Here is a 19051-nt window from a genome sequence, read left to right as displayed (position 1 = left end):
TATAAATCACATTAAAAGTAATAAACATAATAGTAAAAACATAATTAAAATTAATAGACAACTTTTAGTTAAAATCCCTGGCTTAGCCAAAGTTTGTACATTTCAGACTCGCAGAAACATTTTTAATAGAACTTTTTTAACTCAAATAATGTCTTGATTTATTGAATATTGTTGTGCATACATATAATTTTGCAAAATCAGCTTCTAAATAACTAAATCACTGAGTTACAATATTTCAAAATAAATCTGTAGATCTGCTAATGTACATTACTTGTTTTAACCGTCGAGAGTCTCATTGACAACTTCTAATAAATTTTAAACTTATACGAGGAACATGTTGGATTTATAATAAATTTAACAACTAAATAATTTTTACAAAATAGTTATAAAATTTTCCTTTTGTTTTTTTTTTGAAATTAATAATACTACAGGAAGTTTTGCGAATAAAAAAAAATTATTTTATAAAAAAATTGTTTTAAATTTACACGAGAAAATAAAATAAAAACTCTTTGGTTTCAGAACTTAAGGTTAATAACATTCAGCCAACAGTTCTAAATAAAAATAAACCGTTTGACTGAACTCTTCACTCAACAATTTACAAATTAAATTTTATTAATAATTAATAATTATTATTCATTAATTTTAATTAGGAAATCACGCTTCTATATACAAATTAAGGTGTGAGTGAACATAAATTCAATTAACTAAACTCTTTAAAAATAATCGTAATTTGGAACATGTGTTACTGGTTTGTTCTGTATTTGTTTGTGTGTCTCTGTGTAACTAAGCTTTAACATACTGGTACATAATGAAAACCTTCCTTCCTAACCTTCCTTAAGACATGGTGGGCCACTGCATATCCTTTCATAAATACACATTAAATTGCAGCATAAATCTGATATCGCTTCTCGCACTAAATCACTGCATATTGCGGTCACACGTCATCGAGATCAATGACGGACGAACGGTCATTGTCGTCCCTATCAAATAAATGTCACTGATCTGCATGTGAAGGCGACTTACGTTGCAGTTCATCGAGCGTGCTGCCGCCATTGCCATTATGTTGCACTTCGAGCCCATTGACCATTTTCTCAATGCTCTTCAATTCCGAAGGCGAGTTGTTACGCTTGAGCAAAGATGGTGGTGTGGTAGGTGACATTGAGATAGGTCGCGTTGGTGGTGAATTGGATGAGGCACGTGGTCGTGGACTTGAACTTAGACTACGTGGTCCATTATCAATGCTGCCAGCACCGCTGCTAATACCAGGCCCCTCAGAACCAGGTCCACTGCCACCAACACGATTTGCATTTGAACCTGGTGTAACAGCATCAAATGCTGAACCCAGACTACCCGGCAGGCTATATGGTGAAAAGCGATGATTCTTAAGTCCTTGTAAAGGTGAGACTGGCGTATGTCCTGAGTAGTGTCCAAATAAGGCGGGATGTTGTGCTGCTAAGGCAAGTTGCGCATTGAATAGTAGTCCTGGATTAAGACCAGCTGGATTCATGGCAGCTGCTGCAGCTGGATTATGCAGTAAACCTAGATGTGGTGGTGGATATAAACCATGTGGATAGAGATAAGGCAACAAGTGTGGTGACGGGTGTATTGGTGGTCCTACTGAAATATTGGGCGCAGGATAGGAACCGGATGTATTTAAACTTGATGCACCCTCTTTGGGACTGCCGGATGAGGTAGGACGAAAGGCACCACCAGTGCTGCCACCAACACTCTCCGAGCAACTTGAATCACTGCCATCACGCTCGACTTCATCTGATTGCAAACGTCGCCGTAGAGCATCTTCGTTACCGTGATCGCCGGCACCGGCCAAATGGTTGAACCATGCTGCAAGGGCTTTATATTGGTTAGACAATTGTTTTAATGTGTTTTATTTTCAAAAAAAAATATGAGTGATTATACAAAGAAAAAAATCGAAAAATTTTAGTTGAATTTAAATGATTAAACGATATTTAAATAATTTAAGTACGGCAATACGATATGATTGGAGTGACAACCTTGTGTATTCATGCGTTCAGAAGTAAATATTTGTAAACACATTATAGGAACTCAGTAAATATCTGTTTAGTTCATATCATTTTCGTCAAAAAATAAAAACCATGGATAAAATAAAAAAGGAAAGTCTATATTTTTTTATGTTAGGGGTTCTTACAAGGAATGTGATAACAAAATGGGGAAAGTCGCTTATTGAGGTACATGAAAATTTATCTTATGGCCTGTCACTGCAACCAACCAACTACCGACCATAACTAATATATAAATTTATATATATGGAATAATTAATTCTATAATATTGATAAAAATTTATTATATATATGTTTCTGCTAAAAACATTGTGTGAGAAAAATTTTTCGATTTTTTTTTCATACTACAGTCAAGCTTCCATAACTCGAAATACCATTTGGCAAAGAAAAGATTCCACTTATGTGGACTTCGAGTTAAAGAATTTTTTTGTGATTGTATATAATTTGCTCTCTCAACCCTGTTGCACTTTATTTAGTTATAGTATATTTGAGTTATAGAATTTTGACTGTATTTTAATAAATTCTAGACTGTTTTATAGACTTACCCGAATGTTGATGCGCATGCATTTGTTGCAGCGAATGACTTAAAGGCAATAATGGGCTTTGCGGTGGTCCTACCACATCTAGTAGCTTATCATCGTCATCCTGCTGATTGTCATGTAATGCAGAGTGCGGATGTAAATGATGTGGAGGACGTCCTGTATGTCCTAAATGAAGTGGCGCACGTGAACTGCTGACATGCGTCGGATTGAGCTTATCCGAATCGGACCCGCGATTCGACATGAGCGCTTGCCTGTAACAACAGTTGGTATAAAAAAAGGCTGATTAGAACATCCAATTGTCAAGTTCAAAAAAAATACTTGTACTATTTTTATGCAAATATATCATAAGTTGAAAAACACTGATATGTAGTAAATATCAATTAGCTACTTAAATATACTTAAGCAAGTATTAAGAGGAAAAAAAACCTTTAACAACAATTAAATTAGACTTAAACATATTGAAATAATCTGTACAAATTAAACAAAACATTTGGAGGGATTAGATACAATCAGTTTCATGCAATCGAAACCACTTAAAACATTTTCGTTGTCCTGCTGTACAAATTATTTGGTTCGAATGTTTTCTTTTGTTTATTAAACCCTTTCGTTATTTGTTTCTAACTTTACAAACATTTAATCCTTTAAGCATAAATTTCCATGTCTCTTCGCAATCTAAAACCCATTCATCAAAACAATAACAACAACAACAACAAAACCACACAACAACAACAACAACAACAGCTATAGTAATAATCACAACGACACTAATAACTCCGAACAAGAATTCTAACAAATTTCTTGGTAATTCATTAGCACTGGCATGTTAAGGGTCTACGCTGACTGGGATGTATGCAGTTAGGGTTGAAGGGGCGGTGCAACCCTTTAGCTTAAAATAAATAAATAAAATAAAATAAAATAAAATCGTACAAATAACAAACGGAACATTTGAAATCCTGGGTGATAATAACACCAAATGCTAATAATAATTATGTGGCTTTACACCCAAATACCGAGCGCTCGATGGGGGATGGAGTAACATTTTCGGTTGCTTAGCAAAAATTCTTATACTTAAGTTCTTTGACACGTACGAGGTATGGTGACTTTTCAATTCTTTTTTTTTTGTTTTTTTTTTTCATTTTTCACTTTTGCTGTCATTGTTCTTATTTGTGTTTTGTTGCTAAATCGATTTGAAGTTTGCTTAATTGTCGCCACATGCGAGTAAATCCGTTTTTTCCTGAGTTTAGTTTTGAAAGAATTTAGAAACGGAATATTGAAGGGGTACACCAAACAATTTTTTTCCTCCTTTATTTAAAAAAAAAACAAAAAAAAAAAAGAAGCATACGCTAATTGGCGTTTTAAATGCAACGTCTGTATTTCCGTCACTAACTGTGCGCAAAGGATTTCATATTTCAATTGTGGTCACGGCAAAAGGAAACAAACGACGGTCACAGTGGTGGTCCATATTTTTATATGCAAAAATGAGAAAAGCAAAGTGGCAATGGAAAAAGTTAAAAAGCCGCCAGCGTTCTATGGATAAACACACTAAAAGGCACTAACGCAGACACAGTAGCAAAAGGATACTCAACATATAGACAAAAAAAAAATAATACTTGTAAATCATAGACGACGATGAGAGCGCATTTAATAGCATAGACGATGACGATGACGACGTCTATGATGATTTCTATGATATTGATGATGCTGATGACGATGGTTCTGTTGATGATGAAGAAAATAATCATGATGATGATGTTGATGATGATGATGATAATACTGTTAAGGATATACCAAACGGAAAACCCAATAGCAAAGTGAAAACGGTTCTGAAAAGTTTTGAATGCAGAGCCCAGTTAAGGGGAATGTTTTTCACAATTGCTATATGTGTGCTTTAAAATTGTAGCAGCAACAATACCGGCAGCAGCAGCAACAAAACGATTGAAAAGCAATTGTGTGAAAATATAAAAATACCCGCGGGCGCTAGTTGACAAAAGCGTTTATATTCGCAATGAACTGCCAATTTAAAAAAATTCCACAGGCAAACGTTTCTGAATGTGTTTCTTTATTTGCGAAAAAGTGAGGCTGCAGTCAAAGCCAACACAGTAAAGTGCAGTTTAAGAGCACATATATAACACACAACACCACCCCCCAACGCCACTCAGTCAAAATTTGGAAACAAAAACTGTGAGAAAACATCAAACATCAAAAGTTTATCAAAGCAAAACACAAGAGCCGAACAATTACAAAAGAGTGAAGGGTGCAAAAAAGAAACACACACGTTTTTTTTTTCAGTGTAAAATTGTTATGCCCAAAAGCTTACACACATGTGTGTGTGTGTGTGTGTTAGTTAATGTGAAAATATGGGTTTTTAAGCAGAAGTAGAAATTTACATTAATTCGGAGATAATACAAAAATTACAAGGCAAAGTCTTTTGTAAGCTTAAATATTACCACTAATAGATGAAGATAATAGCAGCAACTTAAATGTGGACCTTTTTTTCTTCTATATTTATTTATGTATATTGTATATTTACTAAGGTCTATTATTACTTCCGGTTGGGGGTGTATAGATGGGGTGTATGAGAGAAAAAGCAAATTGATTTGCTATTAAATTACCGACATACACAACACCCACCGACACATATTAGCCAGATAAGTTGTCTTGCTTCCTCAAGCATTTGTTGTAGTTAGCGGTACTTCTTTTAAAACAGTATTAGGAGACTTCTAAGATGGCATGCTAAGTTAAGTTAGACTTCATTAGTGCGTAATTAAGATTTCTTAATAATAATTTCAATTAATTGAAATTGATGTAAAAATATTAAGTTTACTATGGTATGCTAAGTTAAATTAGACTTTATTAGTGCATAATTAAAATTTCTTAAGAATAATTTATTTTATTGAGATTAATGTAATAAATTCATTAGTGCCTAAATAAAATTTTCTTAAGATTAATTTTAATAAATTAAATAATCTTAAAATCAAGTTTTATTAAGATTGCTTTGAAAGTAACAACATAAATATAAACATAATCACCTAAGTAGAAAACAAATAGTTAAAGATCCAATATATTTATCCAAAATATCTCATCAAGAATTTTGAAATGAAAGTTAATCCCACTGTTTTTGTGTTCGAAAGCAGTGGCATATATCAATTATAAGACCAACAGTCTGCTTCAGATGATGATATAAGTACTCTTGATTTGCTTAAAGACAAGCTTATATTATTTAGACATATACATTATGAGAGCAATCGACTGGATCAGTTGGATTAGCGAATATACCATTCTTTAGCATTCTTCAACATTTGGATTTTTTTGGGTCTAAGCATAGATTATCTTCGAAATCTTAATCTTAAACGTATTGAGTTAACTAAATTAACATTTAGCGGGTTATTTATATTTTTAATAACAATTCTTGGGGAAACCTATAGAGTTCATAAGATTTTTTTCATTGTCAAATATGGCAGCGTATCAACATCTGGATTTTTTGATCCTAGGAATAGATTATCTTTGAAATCTTAATCTTAAACATAGTGAGTTAACTAAATTAACATTTAGCGGGTTATTTATATTCTTAATAACAATTCTGGGGAAAACCTATAGAGTTCATAAGATTTTTCTCATTGTCGAATATGGCAGCGTATTAAACCAGGAAATCACAACAAAAGTTATGACATGAAAACCAATCAAGTACATTCAAAATATACAGTCAACAGTCTGCTCCAGATGGTGATGTAAGCAGTCCCGAGAATAGATTGTTTAGATAGGCATATTATGAGAATAATCGACTAAATCGTTTGGATCAACTAATGTAGCTTTCTTTGGTAATTTAAAATCCTGACTTCTGGTTTGTGTCCGGGATACAGAGTATCTTCTAGATCATAGTCGTAAACATAGTGAGTTGACTAAATCAGCATTTAGCGGAATGTTTTTATTGTTAGTGACCACTCTAGAGAGCAAGCCTTTGAAATCCATAAGATTCTTCTCAACGTCGAATTCAGCTGCGTATTGATTTTATTAAACATTTTATCACTTCATCATCAGACTAAGCAATAATTGACCTCAGATCTGCATATCTCCCCGAGGAGCCTGTAACCATTCTGAGATTTGATAACGCGGTGTTAGTAAGTCTGTCAGATTTCGCAAATAATTTCAGGGCTCCATCCTTTTTGTGTTTTTTGATGGGATCAATCTTGAGGTCCCTGAGGATGTCATTCGTCCTAATGTACCAAGGAACTTTGAAAAGTCTTGTCAGAGCCTGGTTTTGTGCAATTTCTAACTGGTGAATAGTAGTGTTTGAAGCTTTGCTAAACGCTACACAACCATATAGAAGTGACGGACAAATTATTTGGTTATATATCAGTTTCCTGTTCTTAGCATTGATATTTTCATCTCTAAATAGCGGTTGGAGGTAATGAAGAATTCTTTTCAGCAGCTAATTCTTTTCAGTTGAACATGTTTAAGCCATTTGAATCGTTTAAGTTACATTTAATCACTTAATGGGTTGTTTGTAATGGTATTGATTAGTTTAGAGTGGTAGCTTTCACAATTCTATTATTCTCATCATCATATTTAATGATAAGAATTATGTACATATATAAAAAATATATTTGACGCTTGTATGTGTAGATTTTTTGGATGATAGTGTTTCTTGTTTTTTATTATATGATCTATAATTGTTAAAATTCTGTCAAGATTCTTATGTCTTAAGTGCGGACCATAAAAACCCTAAAACAGTAGCTCAGTTACTTTTCAAGGCTTTTATTAGTTGTGCATATAAGTTTTGTTGATTCTTTAAGTCAACAGGCCAATATATTATTTTGAAATTAAGTGAAAATATGCACACGTGAGCCCAGTAACTACGTATTTAGGTTAAAATTGCCCAATTTTCTAACCAAAAAAAAAAAAAAGGAAACAGAAAAGTGAATTGAGAACAAAACAAAAATTATAACGCTTTGATGTGTGAACAGCAAAAAAAAAATTTATATATATATATATATGGGAAACGTCCTTTAAATGATTTTTGTTTCTCATGTGGCGAGAAAATTGCAATGACGTGTTTTGAATTAATTTTGTTTGAGAAATTTTTTGAAATTTTGTGGAATTTTTCAATTACGGCCTTCCAGTTAAGGAAGTAATTTGCTATTTAGCCCCGCCGTAATAAGGTTCCGCAACATAATACGATGCACACATGGCAAGTGGGAAATTTATGCAAAAACTTAAATTAAAATAGAAAATTACACGGAAAAGAGAAGTTCATATAATATTTCATTAGTTTTTTGATTTAAAATATTTAACTTAAAGCGTTAGAATGCGCTTTTCCTAGCTTATTTGATGAAATTTGTAGTTTTTTGGTTGTTGGTTTGGTTGTGGTCAACACACTTTCGTTCGAAATACGCTTAAGGCATTTGTCTCATCGTTCGCTGTTCACACAGCACAACGTTTACATGCATTAATCCTAAAAATATGCTTGTTTTGTGCAGCGACATTGACACCGCGGGCTTTGACTATTTATCTCTTTTGTTTTTATTTGTTGTTGTTGTCGTTGTTGTTGCTGTTGTGAGTTGCTTCTATGTTAGTATAGTATAGTGGGTGGTAGAAATGCATTTCCAATGCTTTTGCATATTTCATATGTTGTCTATTGTCTATTTATGTGCTCTTTACTAATGTAAAGGTAAACAGAATGACAAATGACAGACAGTGGGACAAATCGACTGTCAGCAGTTGGGCGAATGCTTGGAACAGTTTTGCATCGACATTGTTTTGTTATTATGGCTTTTGTTAGTTGCTTCCTCACTAATAACATTATCTTTTGGTCTTAAGCTTGCTGAAAGGTAACAAAACAATAAACACAACTGAAAGCGTTGACTGGGTTTACAAGAGGATTTACATGTCAATTAACGTTGTCACGTTCAAATGCAAATGCAAAATGTTTCACATTTTGAAATGACACATTTTCCATTTAACTTTTTTTTTGAAAAGAAAAACAAATTTGTTATAAGCGAAAAGCTCAACAAATATTTTATGAAATGCCAACGCAATTAGGGGTTGTTAATATGTATAATTAATTTTCTTTGCCTTGTGGATTGCATATATTACATAAAATGGTAAAAATCTGATTATTCTATATATTCTAAAATTTAAAAAAAAAAACTATTTAAATGATTATGATTATTATTATAATACTACTATTATATGAAAAACTGCTATTATATTGCCTATTTTTGGTAAGCCATCCGTTTTTAATGAGGCATCTTAATAGTATTATTTTCTATATTTTTTTTTTTGTGCGGAGAAGAGGTTTAAATGACTAACGCAACATCACTATGCCGTTACAATAGTAGTATAACCGGTTCACATTGACTAAAACCAATACCTCCCTCGGGAATACTTCAAGATAGGGCCTGTGTTGTTTATCTACTAATAATTTTTTTTTATTAGCCTGCGTCCAAGCCTCGCTTAGGTTTATTTGTTTACCTCAATTTTTTTTTTAAATGATTAGTATTATTACAAGTCAACTTTTCAAAGTACCATGGTATATTAGGACGAATGACATTCTCAGGGACCTCAAGATTAATCCCATTAAAAAATACAAAAAGGATAGAGGTTTATTTGTTAAGCTCAATTTTTTTTTTAATTGATTCAAAGTACCATGGTACATTAGGACGAATGACATCCTCAGTGACCTCAAGATTGATCCCATCAAAAAATACACAAAGGATAGAGCCTTGAAATTATTTGGGAAAACTGACAGACTTACCAACACCGCGTTATCAAATCTCAAAATGGTTTCAGGCTCTTCGGGGAGGTATGCAGATCTGAGGTCAATTAATGCTTAGTCTGATGAAGTGATAAACAATAATCCAGTCAAGGCGTAAAGAGTGGTTTTAAAAATACCTCGAGTTAAGAAAGATTAAAAGTGCTCAAGTGCACTGGCTTAAATAGAAATAAATAAATAAATTATAACTCAACCATATTCAGTTGTAATAATTTCTCAAAATATTTAAAAATCTCTAAAGGTAAAGTGTTACCTCTCTGAACTTTTTTGAAAAGAGTTCTAAAATGTAATCATACATTGTCAAATTTAGAGATAGTCTGTTTCAGGTTTGATAAGAAATTTTTTAAGCAACAGTAAATAACACAGTAAATCTCATAAGTCACTAGGTTCCATTGTCTCTTCCGACAATAAAATAGGTTAGGTTTAGAAAGTGTGTTACGCGAATATCACTGCTTACATTTCACTGCTTACAACTACTTTTCTTTGTGATTTGCTTTAAGTTGTCAAAAAAGTAGAACTATACTAATTATTGTTTTCAAAATGACTTCACATGTTATCATTGCTAATTCATTTGAGGTTCCAAATGAAGTTAAAGAGATCAGTTAAGTTTACTTTTGATAACTCTGTCAGCGAAAAAACGGTCCCCCAGCCATGGAGTCACTTTCAATAGTCCCGAGTAAAGACAACAATAACAATAATAAGGTTTGAATGATGCCACAATAACATCAATCTCAATTTCCACGGTTGAATTAGAAATAATTGGAAGAAAACTCATGAATTCGTCATAGATTAGTTAATTAGACAAAGAAATATAAGAAATTCTTGAGTACTCTTTTAACGTTATGAAAATAAAGAGCTCAATAATTCAGTAATTGTTTATTAAAAATATAATATGTTGAAGTAGTAATTATTTTAACATATTTTTACAACTGATTAATACAATCAATATATATTTTGATATAATACAATAAGGATATCATCTTTTCTGTTTAAAATTTACTTCTTACAACACCAAAAAAAATTTAAACACTTTTAGGATCGAGAATTACTTAATTGTCCCCCAGTAGCATAGTGATAGCAGTTGCAGATATTATTGATTCTGTTCCACTACTATTAGGGGCTACGTATCCTTTGTATGATGAAAATCTGTTGATATATTTTTATACATTTTATCTGTTTATATACAGACAATCAGTATTTCCCGGAAAAAGTTAAAATCTAGGATCAAAACTTAGGTTGTCAAATGCTGAAATATGTTATAACTTAATTTTTAGTTAAGCTTAATATTTTACACTACATGCACTAGATAATCCAATGATATCGCATGTTAATACATCATCCTTTTAGTTTCTTCAATATTTTTCTCTATCGATTACATCAGGTTATCTTATAACGCCTTTATCGTTCAAAATTTACTCTTTACTACATCAAAGAAAATTCAAAAATTCTAAGAAACGAGAGTAATAATGTAAAATAACATGGCAATAAAAAATCACAGCCTTAATTCACCGTAGTATGCGGCTATCGTATGCTGTCGGAAACGGAAATGTATCGTGATTGATTGATTTTAATTTCCTGACTTAACAGGAACAAAAACAACAACATATTTGTGACTTTTACGTTAACCGATGAAACCAGCAAGATTGAAAAAGTAGTTACCGAAGTCAACTCAGAAGATGCGTCAGCAATTCAAAAATAATTGTTTTGTACATCAATATAAACCGCAGGACATGATAATATCACTGACATCTGGCAACACCCAACACCCCAAAATCCGAAGCTAACACCACGCAAACATCAATGCCAGTTCAGCCTGTTCAGCCTGTTCAGCCAGTTTAACTGAAAGTGAAGTTGATGAAAATGAAACACAAAGTGATTGCATGGACAAGTTGCACAGATTAGAGGAAATCCGATACGGTCACAGTGCTACGGTGACACGATTTCACTAAAAACATATTTGCACACTCAAAAGCCGACCGACTTAGACCACAGTTAAAAATCTATTGGAACGTTGCTTTTACGGATGGCAATTGCGAAGACAGAGTATTCACTTCCGATGATGGATTTTGCAACATTGTTTGTATATGTCATTAAAAGAGATCTACTGGGTACGAATCGAGAAGGCCACCAAGAAGGGTGCACGTTGCTATGACTTAATTTTTTTTATATTTGATTTGTGTACTATTTCTTCTATTCGTCCTCCTTTTGCCTCGTGCTCCTTTTTTTTTGCGTTAATATCCATGATGATGAATCGCATTTGCTGCTTAAATTATTGTGTTACTTGCTACTAATGATATCTTCATCATTCGAAATCAATTTAAATGTTTTAGCAGTGCCGATGGCAATAAACAAAAGAGCATGAAAATTAAGCAAATAGAATCAATTCAATTTTTTAAGACGTTTGTTTGCTGGATTTGACAAAGTTCTGGGGTAAGAAACTGACGTTCTCATGCTCACAAACATCGACAGTAAGCAGTAACACACTTGTCAAAACTTGACACATACAATTCACTTTCGAGGCAGATAGATGTGGAAATAGACAATTGGATTGACACGAACGTGGCACTGGAACCAATGGTGTGCTGGTGAGTTGTGCTTTTATGGGGTAGTTTTAGGTAGGTACCACTCCGCTGTGCTCTGGCTGTGGAGTGCTGTCATGACTTTGAAAAAAGTGGATTGTTTTTTTGTATTAATATTTGGCGTTACAACTTAATAACTGACTGCTCAACTTTTACGGTTGGGTGTGTTTTTAAACCACAGGAAAAAGGATCATCATCGAATCGTTGCTTTCGTATTTTTCCTTTTTCCTATTTGATATGAAACTAATTTAACTGTAGTTGGCAGTTCCAAACTCATCGTAAGTTGGCTTTTACGACTTTGTAATTACTTGGAAACGCTATGTCATTGCTGTGACAATGCACGGCAGGCGAGCGGTGACACGAAGTAGGCGTAACTTGGAAGGTTAAACTGAGGAAGGAAGTTTAAGCACTTAATACTTTTATTTCTGATTACTATGATATTAGGTTTTATAAAGAGGTTATTGCATTAAGAAATTTAAAAGTTTTATTGGTTTTTATATCTTATAATTTCAACGATTAAATTTCAGTATCCATACATCAGTTGAAGGTATTTTTTTATTTGATAAACATACATTTAATTTACAATTAATGAAATCAGGCCAATAACGCAAGTTAGAGGTGTTTATTTTCATCATGTTTTTGAGATAATAAGTATAAAAAGTTTCATATTTTATAAATGCTAAAAGAACATACCAAATATGTAATCTCTAGCAGTTCTGTGACAGATTACTTATTTTAATCATAAGTAAATCATAAAGCAGTAATAATTGCATTCAAATATTTTCTACTCATTAATATACTATAAGTGCTCTGGAACTGAAATTAAGCATAAGATTAAGTGTTTCTTCATATATGGTAAAAGGATCAGAAGAATAGTGGTCTTCTGCCGATCAATTTTGATTGAGCAAGTTACAGACTTGAAATGTATGTTTGACGTTTTGTAGATCATTTGCGAATCTGATTTTGCAGATCAGGAATATATCTAGCAGATGTAGTCTGAAAGATTAGAATTATATTTTACAGAAGTAGTTCTGATGGTTAGGCAATATCAAGCAACTGAAGTCTTAAAAATTAGCTAAATGTTTGTGAGAAGTAGTTTCTTGTTTAGGGCTATATTTTGTAGATATAATTTTCAAGATTTGAAGTATATATCGCAGATGTAGTTCTAAGATTAGAACTGTAAACAGTATACAATATACAATATATAGTCCTATAGTTTAAGATTTTATCTAGCAGATGTTGCAGAATACATCTAGTAATAAGGACTATATCTAGCAGATGTTGTCCCAAATACTAGGACTATATTTTCTATTTAAAGATGTAGTCCTAAAGATAACGTCTATATTAAGCAGATGTAATCGTAAAGATTGGAACTATATTTTGAATATGTAGTTTTTTTTTTGCGGATGTAATTCTAATATTAGAACAATACTTAGTATATACAGTCCAATATATTCGGATTTTATATAGTCCTTTAAATTATAACTTAATACAGCAGATGTAGTGCCAAAGATAAGAAATAAACTCATATCTAGAAGTTGTATTCCTTAAGATTAGGACTATATGAAAAAAATGATAGATGATAGTCCTGATATTGCGTTTAGTTGGTTTTGCATATATTACTTAAATATAATTTAAATTATATATAGTTCAAAAATATCGGAATATTAATATAATGTATATTGTATTTAACCTTGTGTTTAACCAAATAAATCATGTCTAAGTTAAAAAGTGTGTATTTTCATGTTAGGGATTACGACCATTATAAATCAACCCGAAAGTGTTATAATAAATAAAAAAATTTAAAAATCAGAGACCTTAACTTAATACTTTAATCAGCAATTGTCATTTTATTAATCATATCATCAATGATTAAATACAAATAATGTTTTTCAACTTATAAAATATTCTTTTTTGGAATTTTAACAAAACTTTAGTGATACTCACTTTTTCTCACGTTTACCAGCACCAGTATCACGAAATCCTTTCGCAAAAGGATTGTTATCTATTTTTAATTGAGTTATCTGAAAAATATAGAATACCATTTTTTAGTAAGAAAATAATTATAAATAATTATAAAACTGCATAATTAATTATTAAGTTTTTTTCATTAACCTCTATGAATTTATATAATTAAATTAATATATATAATATTTTAATGTTGAGTTTTTTTGTCGAATGTGACGCTTCTAATGACTTATGTTTGAATTAAATAATCCTTTTCGATCCTTTTAATATATGTAATTTACAATTGGTTTTATATAATCTGATAAGTAAAGTTTATTGATTTGACATATATATACTCATATATACTCTAACACAACTACAAAAATATTAGATTACTCTAAAAACGTTCGATGGGCGCCAAAATTCAACAGATCAAGAGTAAATCTAGACTGAATCCAGATTTAACATTCAAAAAACCCATACCAAAAGGGTGCATATCCGTTAGGAAACCCTACTTTCATAGAGGTGGTACTATAATATTTCATTAAGTATATTTATAATTTTTACAATTATTCTTGCGTTGTTATATCCATAGCATGGGGAGTATATATAAAGATATAGCCTATACCATTACAATAATTTTTCTTTTATGCTTTTTTTTTCGAACACATTTCGTCTGATTTCAGATATAATTAATATATGTCATTTTTAATTAAAAATAGAAACAAAAATGAAAAAAACCGAATTATTTTATTTTAATAATCGATCTATGTGACTTACCTTCTCATTTTGATATGCAGTTACGGCTATAAATTCTGTCTCTTTGAAAACGTACGTTCTGAATGTTGAATACGGTAGCTTTAAGATATCGTTTGCGCGCACCAAATGGAAACGTGGCTGATATTTATGCATTGAGTTGAGTATCGTCTGCAATGAAATAGGAAAACAGAAAATATTAATTTAAATTTTATTCAAAATAGATTTTTTTCGTAGTTGTCATTGCTGTAGATGTCATTTTCAAATGAACACGGTTAGAAATACCAAACCGTTTAGCGTTGAAAGTCAAAAACAGCGCACAAAAGAAACAAACTAACCGACAACTCACTAACTCAATCCGAGATGCAAATGAAACTATTAATTCTGCAGAATTTTTAATAGACCACCCACTTCAACAGCTGGCTTGGCTTGGCTTGCCTCTTGCCTGTGTGGCCTTTGAGCCAAAAGAATGTCATTGACAATTGCCCGTAAATTTATTGGCAATTTTATTTAAAAGATAATTTTATTAAATTGCATTCAAAAAAAAAAAAAAAAACTGATTTTATAAATACAAAATTGTATATAATATTTTACTTATAACAAATATTAATATAGTTTTTTGTTTATAATGCTTTTAAGTGTGTATTTTATGGCTTTCCGACAGACCCCACATAGCGACGCTCGACAAGTTCAATTTTTTATAGGCAATTTCATTGCTTATTATTAATGCCTGTTAATGTCTGTCTATTGGCTTCGCTTAAGAACACCTTTTTAATTATCAAAATTTTTATATGCGGCACGGCTGAGCAAGCAAATTTCGTAGACTTCAATAAGGAGCTTTATAGCAAAGCATTCATAGCCAAGCAGCAATACGCCTAGCTGCATGCAAAGATGTCGTCGTGCTCCATACTCGACTCTTTCTTCTCCAACTTGACTCTAATTCACTGTAGTGCAGTCCCCACTACTCCTCATTTTACTCTATTTTATTCACGATTTGCTTAATATAATGTTTTTCCTTAGTCTTCTTGCTTTGCCGTGTAATATTTTTATTTTCGTTTGATCATTTTGATCACTTTATTTGTCGTCGTAGAGAGAAGGGTTTGGCGGCAATATAAATTAAGACAAAAATTCAAAACCAAAAATAAAAAAAACAAAAAAAAAAAAATGAAATAAATGAGGAAAAAATAAAAATCCATATACATTTTGATATCAATAAATGTTGCTGCTGTGGACCTCACACGCCGTCTTGTTGTGGCGTTTTATTCGTAGTGCTCGGCGGTGCGCCATTTTGTAACGCTGGCAAGTATTTCTTTCACGTGTTTCCTGGCACATTGTGGCAGCGGCGGCCACACTGATTGCCAACCATTTTCAAGTTAAAGTTTTTTTTTTTGATTTTTTTTAAATGTTTTTACCTCACACAGCCGACATTTACAGATATCTTAAGATATGACCAATTCCACACTTTTAGGCCAGCTTTCAAGTGATTTTAATATATAAATTTTGCTTTTTAAAAATATTTTTCATATAAATTTATATGCATTTTAATCGTTTTTCATTAATTTGCTAAGTTTTCTGTGGTTTTACAGCAAAAAAGTTTTATTAAAATCAGTTCGTGTAATTTCCACTGTGTTAGTGTTGTGGAAAGAGAAGTGTGATTTAAGCGAGTAGTCACTATTTTACTGAATATAAATAATAAGTATTTGTTGTCAAGAGGTGTGGAATCTGGAACCAAGAATATATCTTGATTTGTTATCCACAAAGGATAATACAATTGAGCATCTCATAGATTAGAATGTATCATTGTTGCTTCTAATATAGTTAGCGTAGATGATTGCCGCTAAAGATAGTAAAATAGATCTCATATATTAAAGTGTACCATTATTCTTTCTAATAGGGTTAGCTTTGCTGATTGGCTTCAAGAATAGTGCAATAGACAAAAAATATACTTAATGAGATCTAATATTTGTTTCTTCTTATGTGGTTAGCATAGATAATTGCCTCCAGGGATGGTACAATAGATCTCATACAATAAAGTGTACCACTATTCCTTTTAAGAGGGTAGCTAAGATGACTGTTTCCAAGGATAGTACAATTGATCTCTTATATTTAAGTGTACCTTTGTTTATTCTTATAGGCTTAGCATAGATGATTACCTCAAGGAATAGTAAAATAGATTAAAATAGATTTCGTACTAATAATAAAATAGTAAAATAGATTTCGTACTTTAAAGAGAACCATTATTCTTTCTAACAGGGTTCGCTAAGATGATAGTTTCCAAGGATAGTTCAATTGATCTCTTATATTTAAGTGTACCTTTGTTTGTTCTTATAGCCCTAGAATAGATAATTGCATCCAGAAATAGTAAAATAGATTTCATACTTTAAAGAGAACCATTATTCCTTCGAAAAGGGTTAGCTAAGATGATAGTTTGCAAGAATATTACAATTGTTCTTTTATATTTAAGTGTACCTTCAGTTATTCTTATAGGGTTAGCATAGATAATTACCTCCAAGGATAGTAAAATAGATTTCTTACATTAAAGAGCACCATTGTTATTTCTAATAGGGTTAATTTGCCTTTAGAGATAGCAATAGATACGATAGATTAATATGTACCATTGTTACCATTTTGGAAAATCTTATGAAAAATTTTTCAAATTATGATATATATATTATTTTTCTTGAAATATAATATCGAAACATCTAATAAGTAAAGATATTTATTAGATGTGACGAAATTAAACAAGCTTTTCACTATATACCACATAGGAATCGAAAGATTCAATTAGATTAAATAAAGAAATGCAATTAAGCATGACATATGACGTACTGGCTATTAATTCCCTTACCAAATTCAGTGCATATTACAATCAATACTTTAACACTCCGATGGGCACATGTTTCGATAGTCACGTATGGTACTCATGGGTCTGGCCAGACCCTTATGCGTTTTCATGCATTTGTACGTAAATACTGAGTACTTTAATGAGTTATTGCATTAATATGCGATGTATTTATATGTATATTTTAAATTGTTTATAGCTTGGATTTTTATTAATCTTCATATTTTTTTACATTTTTGCTAATAAAAATATCGAAAAAATAAAGAAAGTGACATTTGTATGCAGTAACATTTTATTATTTTATTAAAATAAATAATATAAATTTAACAAAAACTAATATATATTTATTTGGCTATTATTACAACAATTAAAACATATATATTCAACTTTAGAATGTTGTTGACAAACTGGATTTGAACATTTGATGCAAAAGAAACGGGTTTTGCGGGATAGTTTTTCACCTTTTGAATAAATGTTGCAATTTTTCTTCTTCTCGAGGGTATCTGCCCCACTAACGCCAGTCACGACTTGTGGTGTAAAATGTAATTGTTTACCGAAAAACGATTCCATAGTATCACTATAAATGCATCTATCTCAGCTTCAGTAACATCGCTCCAAACTTTTTGTACTTTATTGGGATTATCCACATTCCATTTATTAACTGAATCTCTTCCATACCGATTTGTTTCGGTAATAATGACTTGGATAATGTTTGATGTGAAAAATTTCTTAAATACCTCAAGTGGAATGGAGTTTTTTTCTTTAGGTCTTGCTCGGAAGCGCATAATATTGTGTTGACGTATGCGAACACCGGCATTCAATTCATTTTTACTCCATTTTGTTCCATCTTTATCATAAAAATATTTTTCGCCAACTCTTTGTTGTTGTGTTGCAGGAACTTCCTCATCGTTATCTTCTATATCAAATAGTTCATTTGGTTCGATAATTAATACACTTCAATATCAGATGCATCGTCCTCATTTAGTATGAAATCTGAATCATTATCTGCTTCATCATTGGGAACCTGATCTACTTCTTCATGCTCCTCTATAGCTTCCTCTTATTCCATATCGTCGGCTAAAGCTGCTGCTAGGCGATTATAAAGTGAGGTGTCGAACTCATCACTAAGGTTTTGCGTGTTATAAAGCAACTCAATTTCATCACTCATTTTTAAAATAATAAATTTTAGTAAAAACAAATGTTTCGAAGATGTTTGCTGCAACCATCACTGAGACTACGTTTCAAATAGATCGGAACTATAATTTGGCTTCCTTTTATATAAAATTCATTCCATTGCAGGTAACAGCAAAAAATATTTTTGAAGTAAACAAAGTACCATTTGCAAAAACGATTCTCACTTGCATTTTGCTCATGTTAAAATCGTGGGAAACACCTTATTTTAGGAAGTTAGTAAGAATACTGGCATAGAATGCCTAGTTCTGAAATTAAAATTCGCCGAATTTTGCTCGTAGTAGAATCGTGGCAAATACCTGTTTTTAGGAAGTTAGTAAGAATACTCGCATCGAATGCCTAGTTCTGAAATGATTAAACTTAGCCGAATCTTCACGACATTT

General features: G+C 31.7%; 1 protein-coding gene across 1 annotated transcript in view; it reads right to left on the bottom strand.

Moving 5' to 3' along the window:
- Window positions 1-636: 636 nt before the first annotated feature.
- The window catches only part of LOC119666448 (optomotor-blind protein-like), a 31425-nt gene continuing 13010 nt past the window's right edge, over window positions 637-19051 (bottom strand). Inside the window, exons 2-6 of the mRNA XM_038075725.1 lie at window positions 18032-18431; window positions 14660-14806; window positions 13880-13956; window positions 2585-2832; window positions 637-1851 (exon numbers count right to left, since the gene is read on the bottom strand). Of these exons, the coding sequence (XP_037931653.1) occupies window positions 995-1851; window positions 2585-2832; window positions 13880-13956; window positions 14660-14806; window positions 18032-18431 (1729 nt within the window). The 3' untranslated portion in view covers window positions 637-994. The remainder of the gene's footprint in view (window positions 1852-2584; window positions 2833-13879; window positions 13957-14659; window positions 14807-18031; window positions 18432-19051) is intronic.

The sequence above is a fragment of the Teleopsis dalmanni genome, chromosome 1, assembly GCF_002237135.1.
Source record: "Teleopsis dalmanni isolate 2A chromosome 1, ASM223713v2, whole genome shotgun sequence".
Classification (NCBI taxonomy): Eukaryota; Metazoa; Arthropoda; class Insecta; order Diptera; family Diopsidae; genus Teleopsis; species Teleopsis dalmanni.
This window is presented reverse-complemented; position numbering and strand designations above follow the sequence as displayed.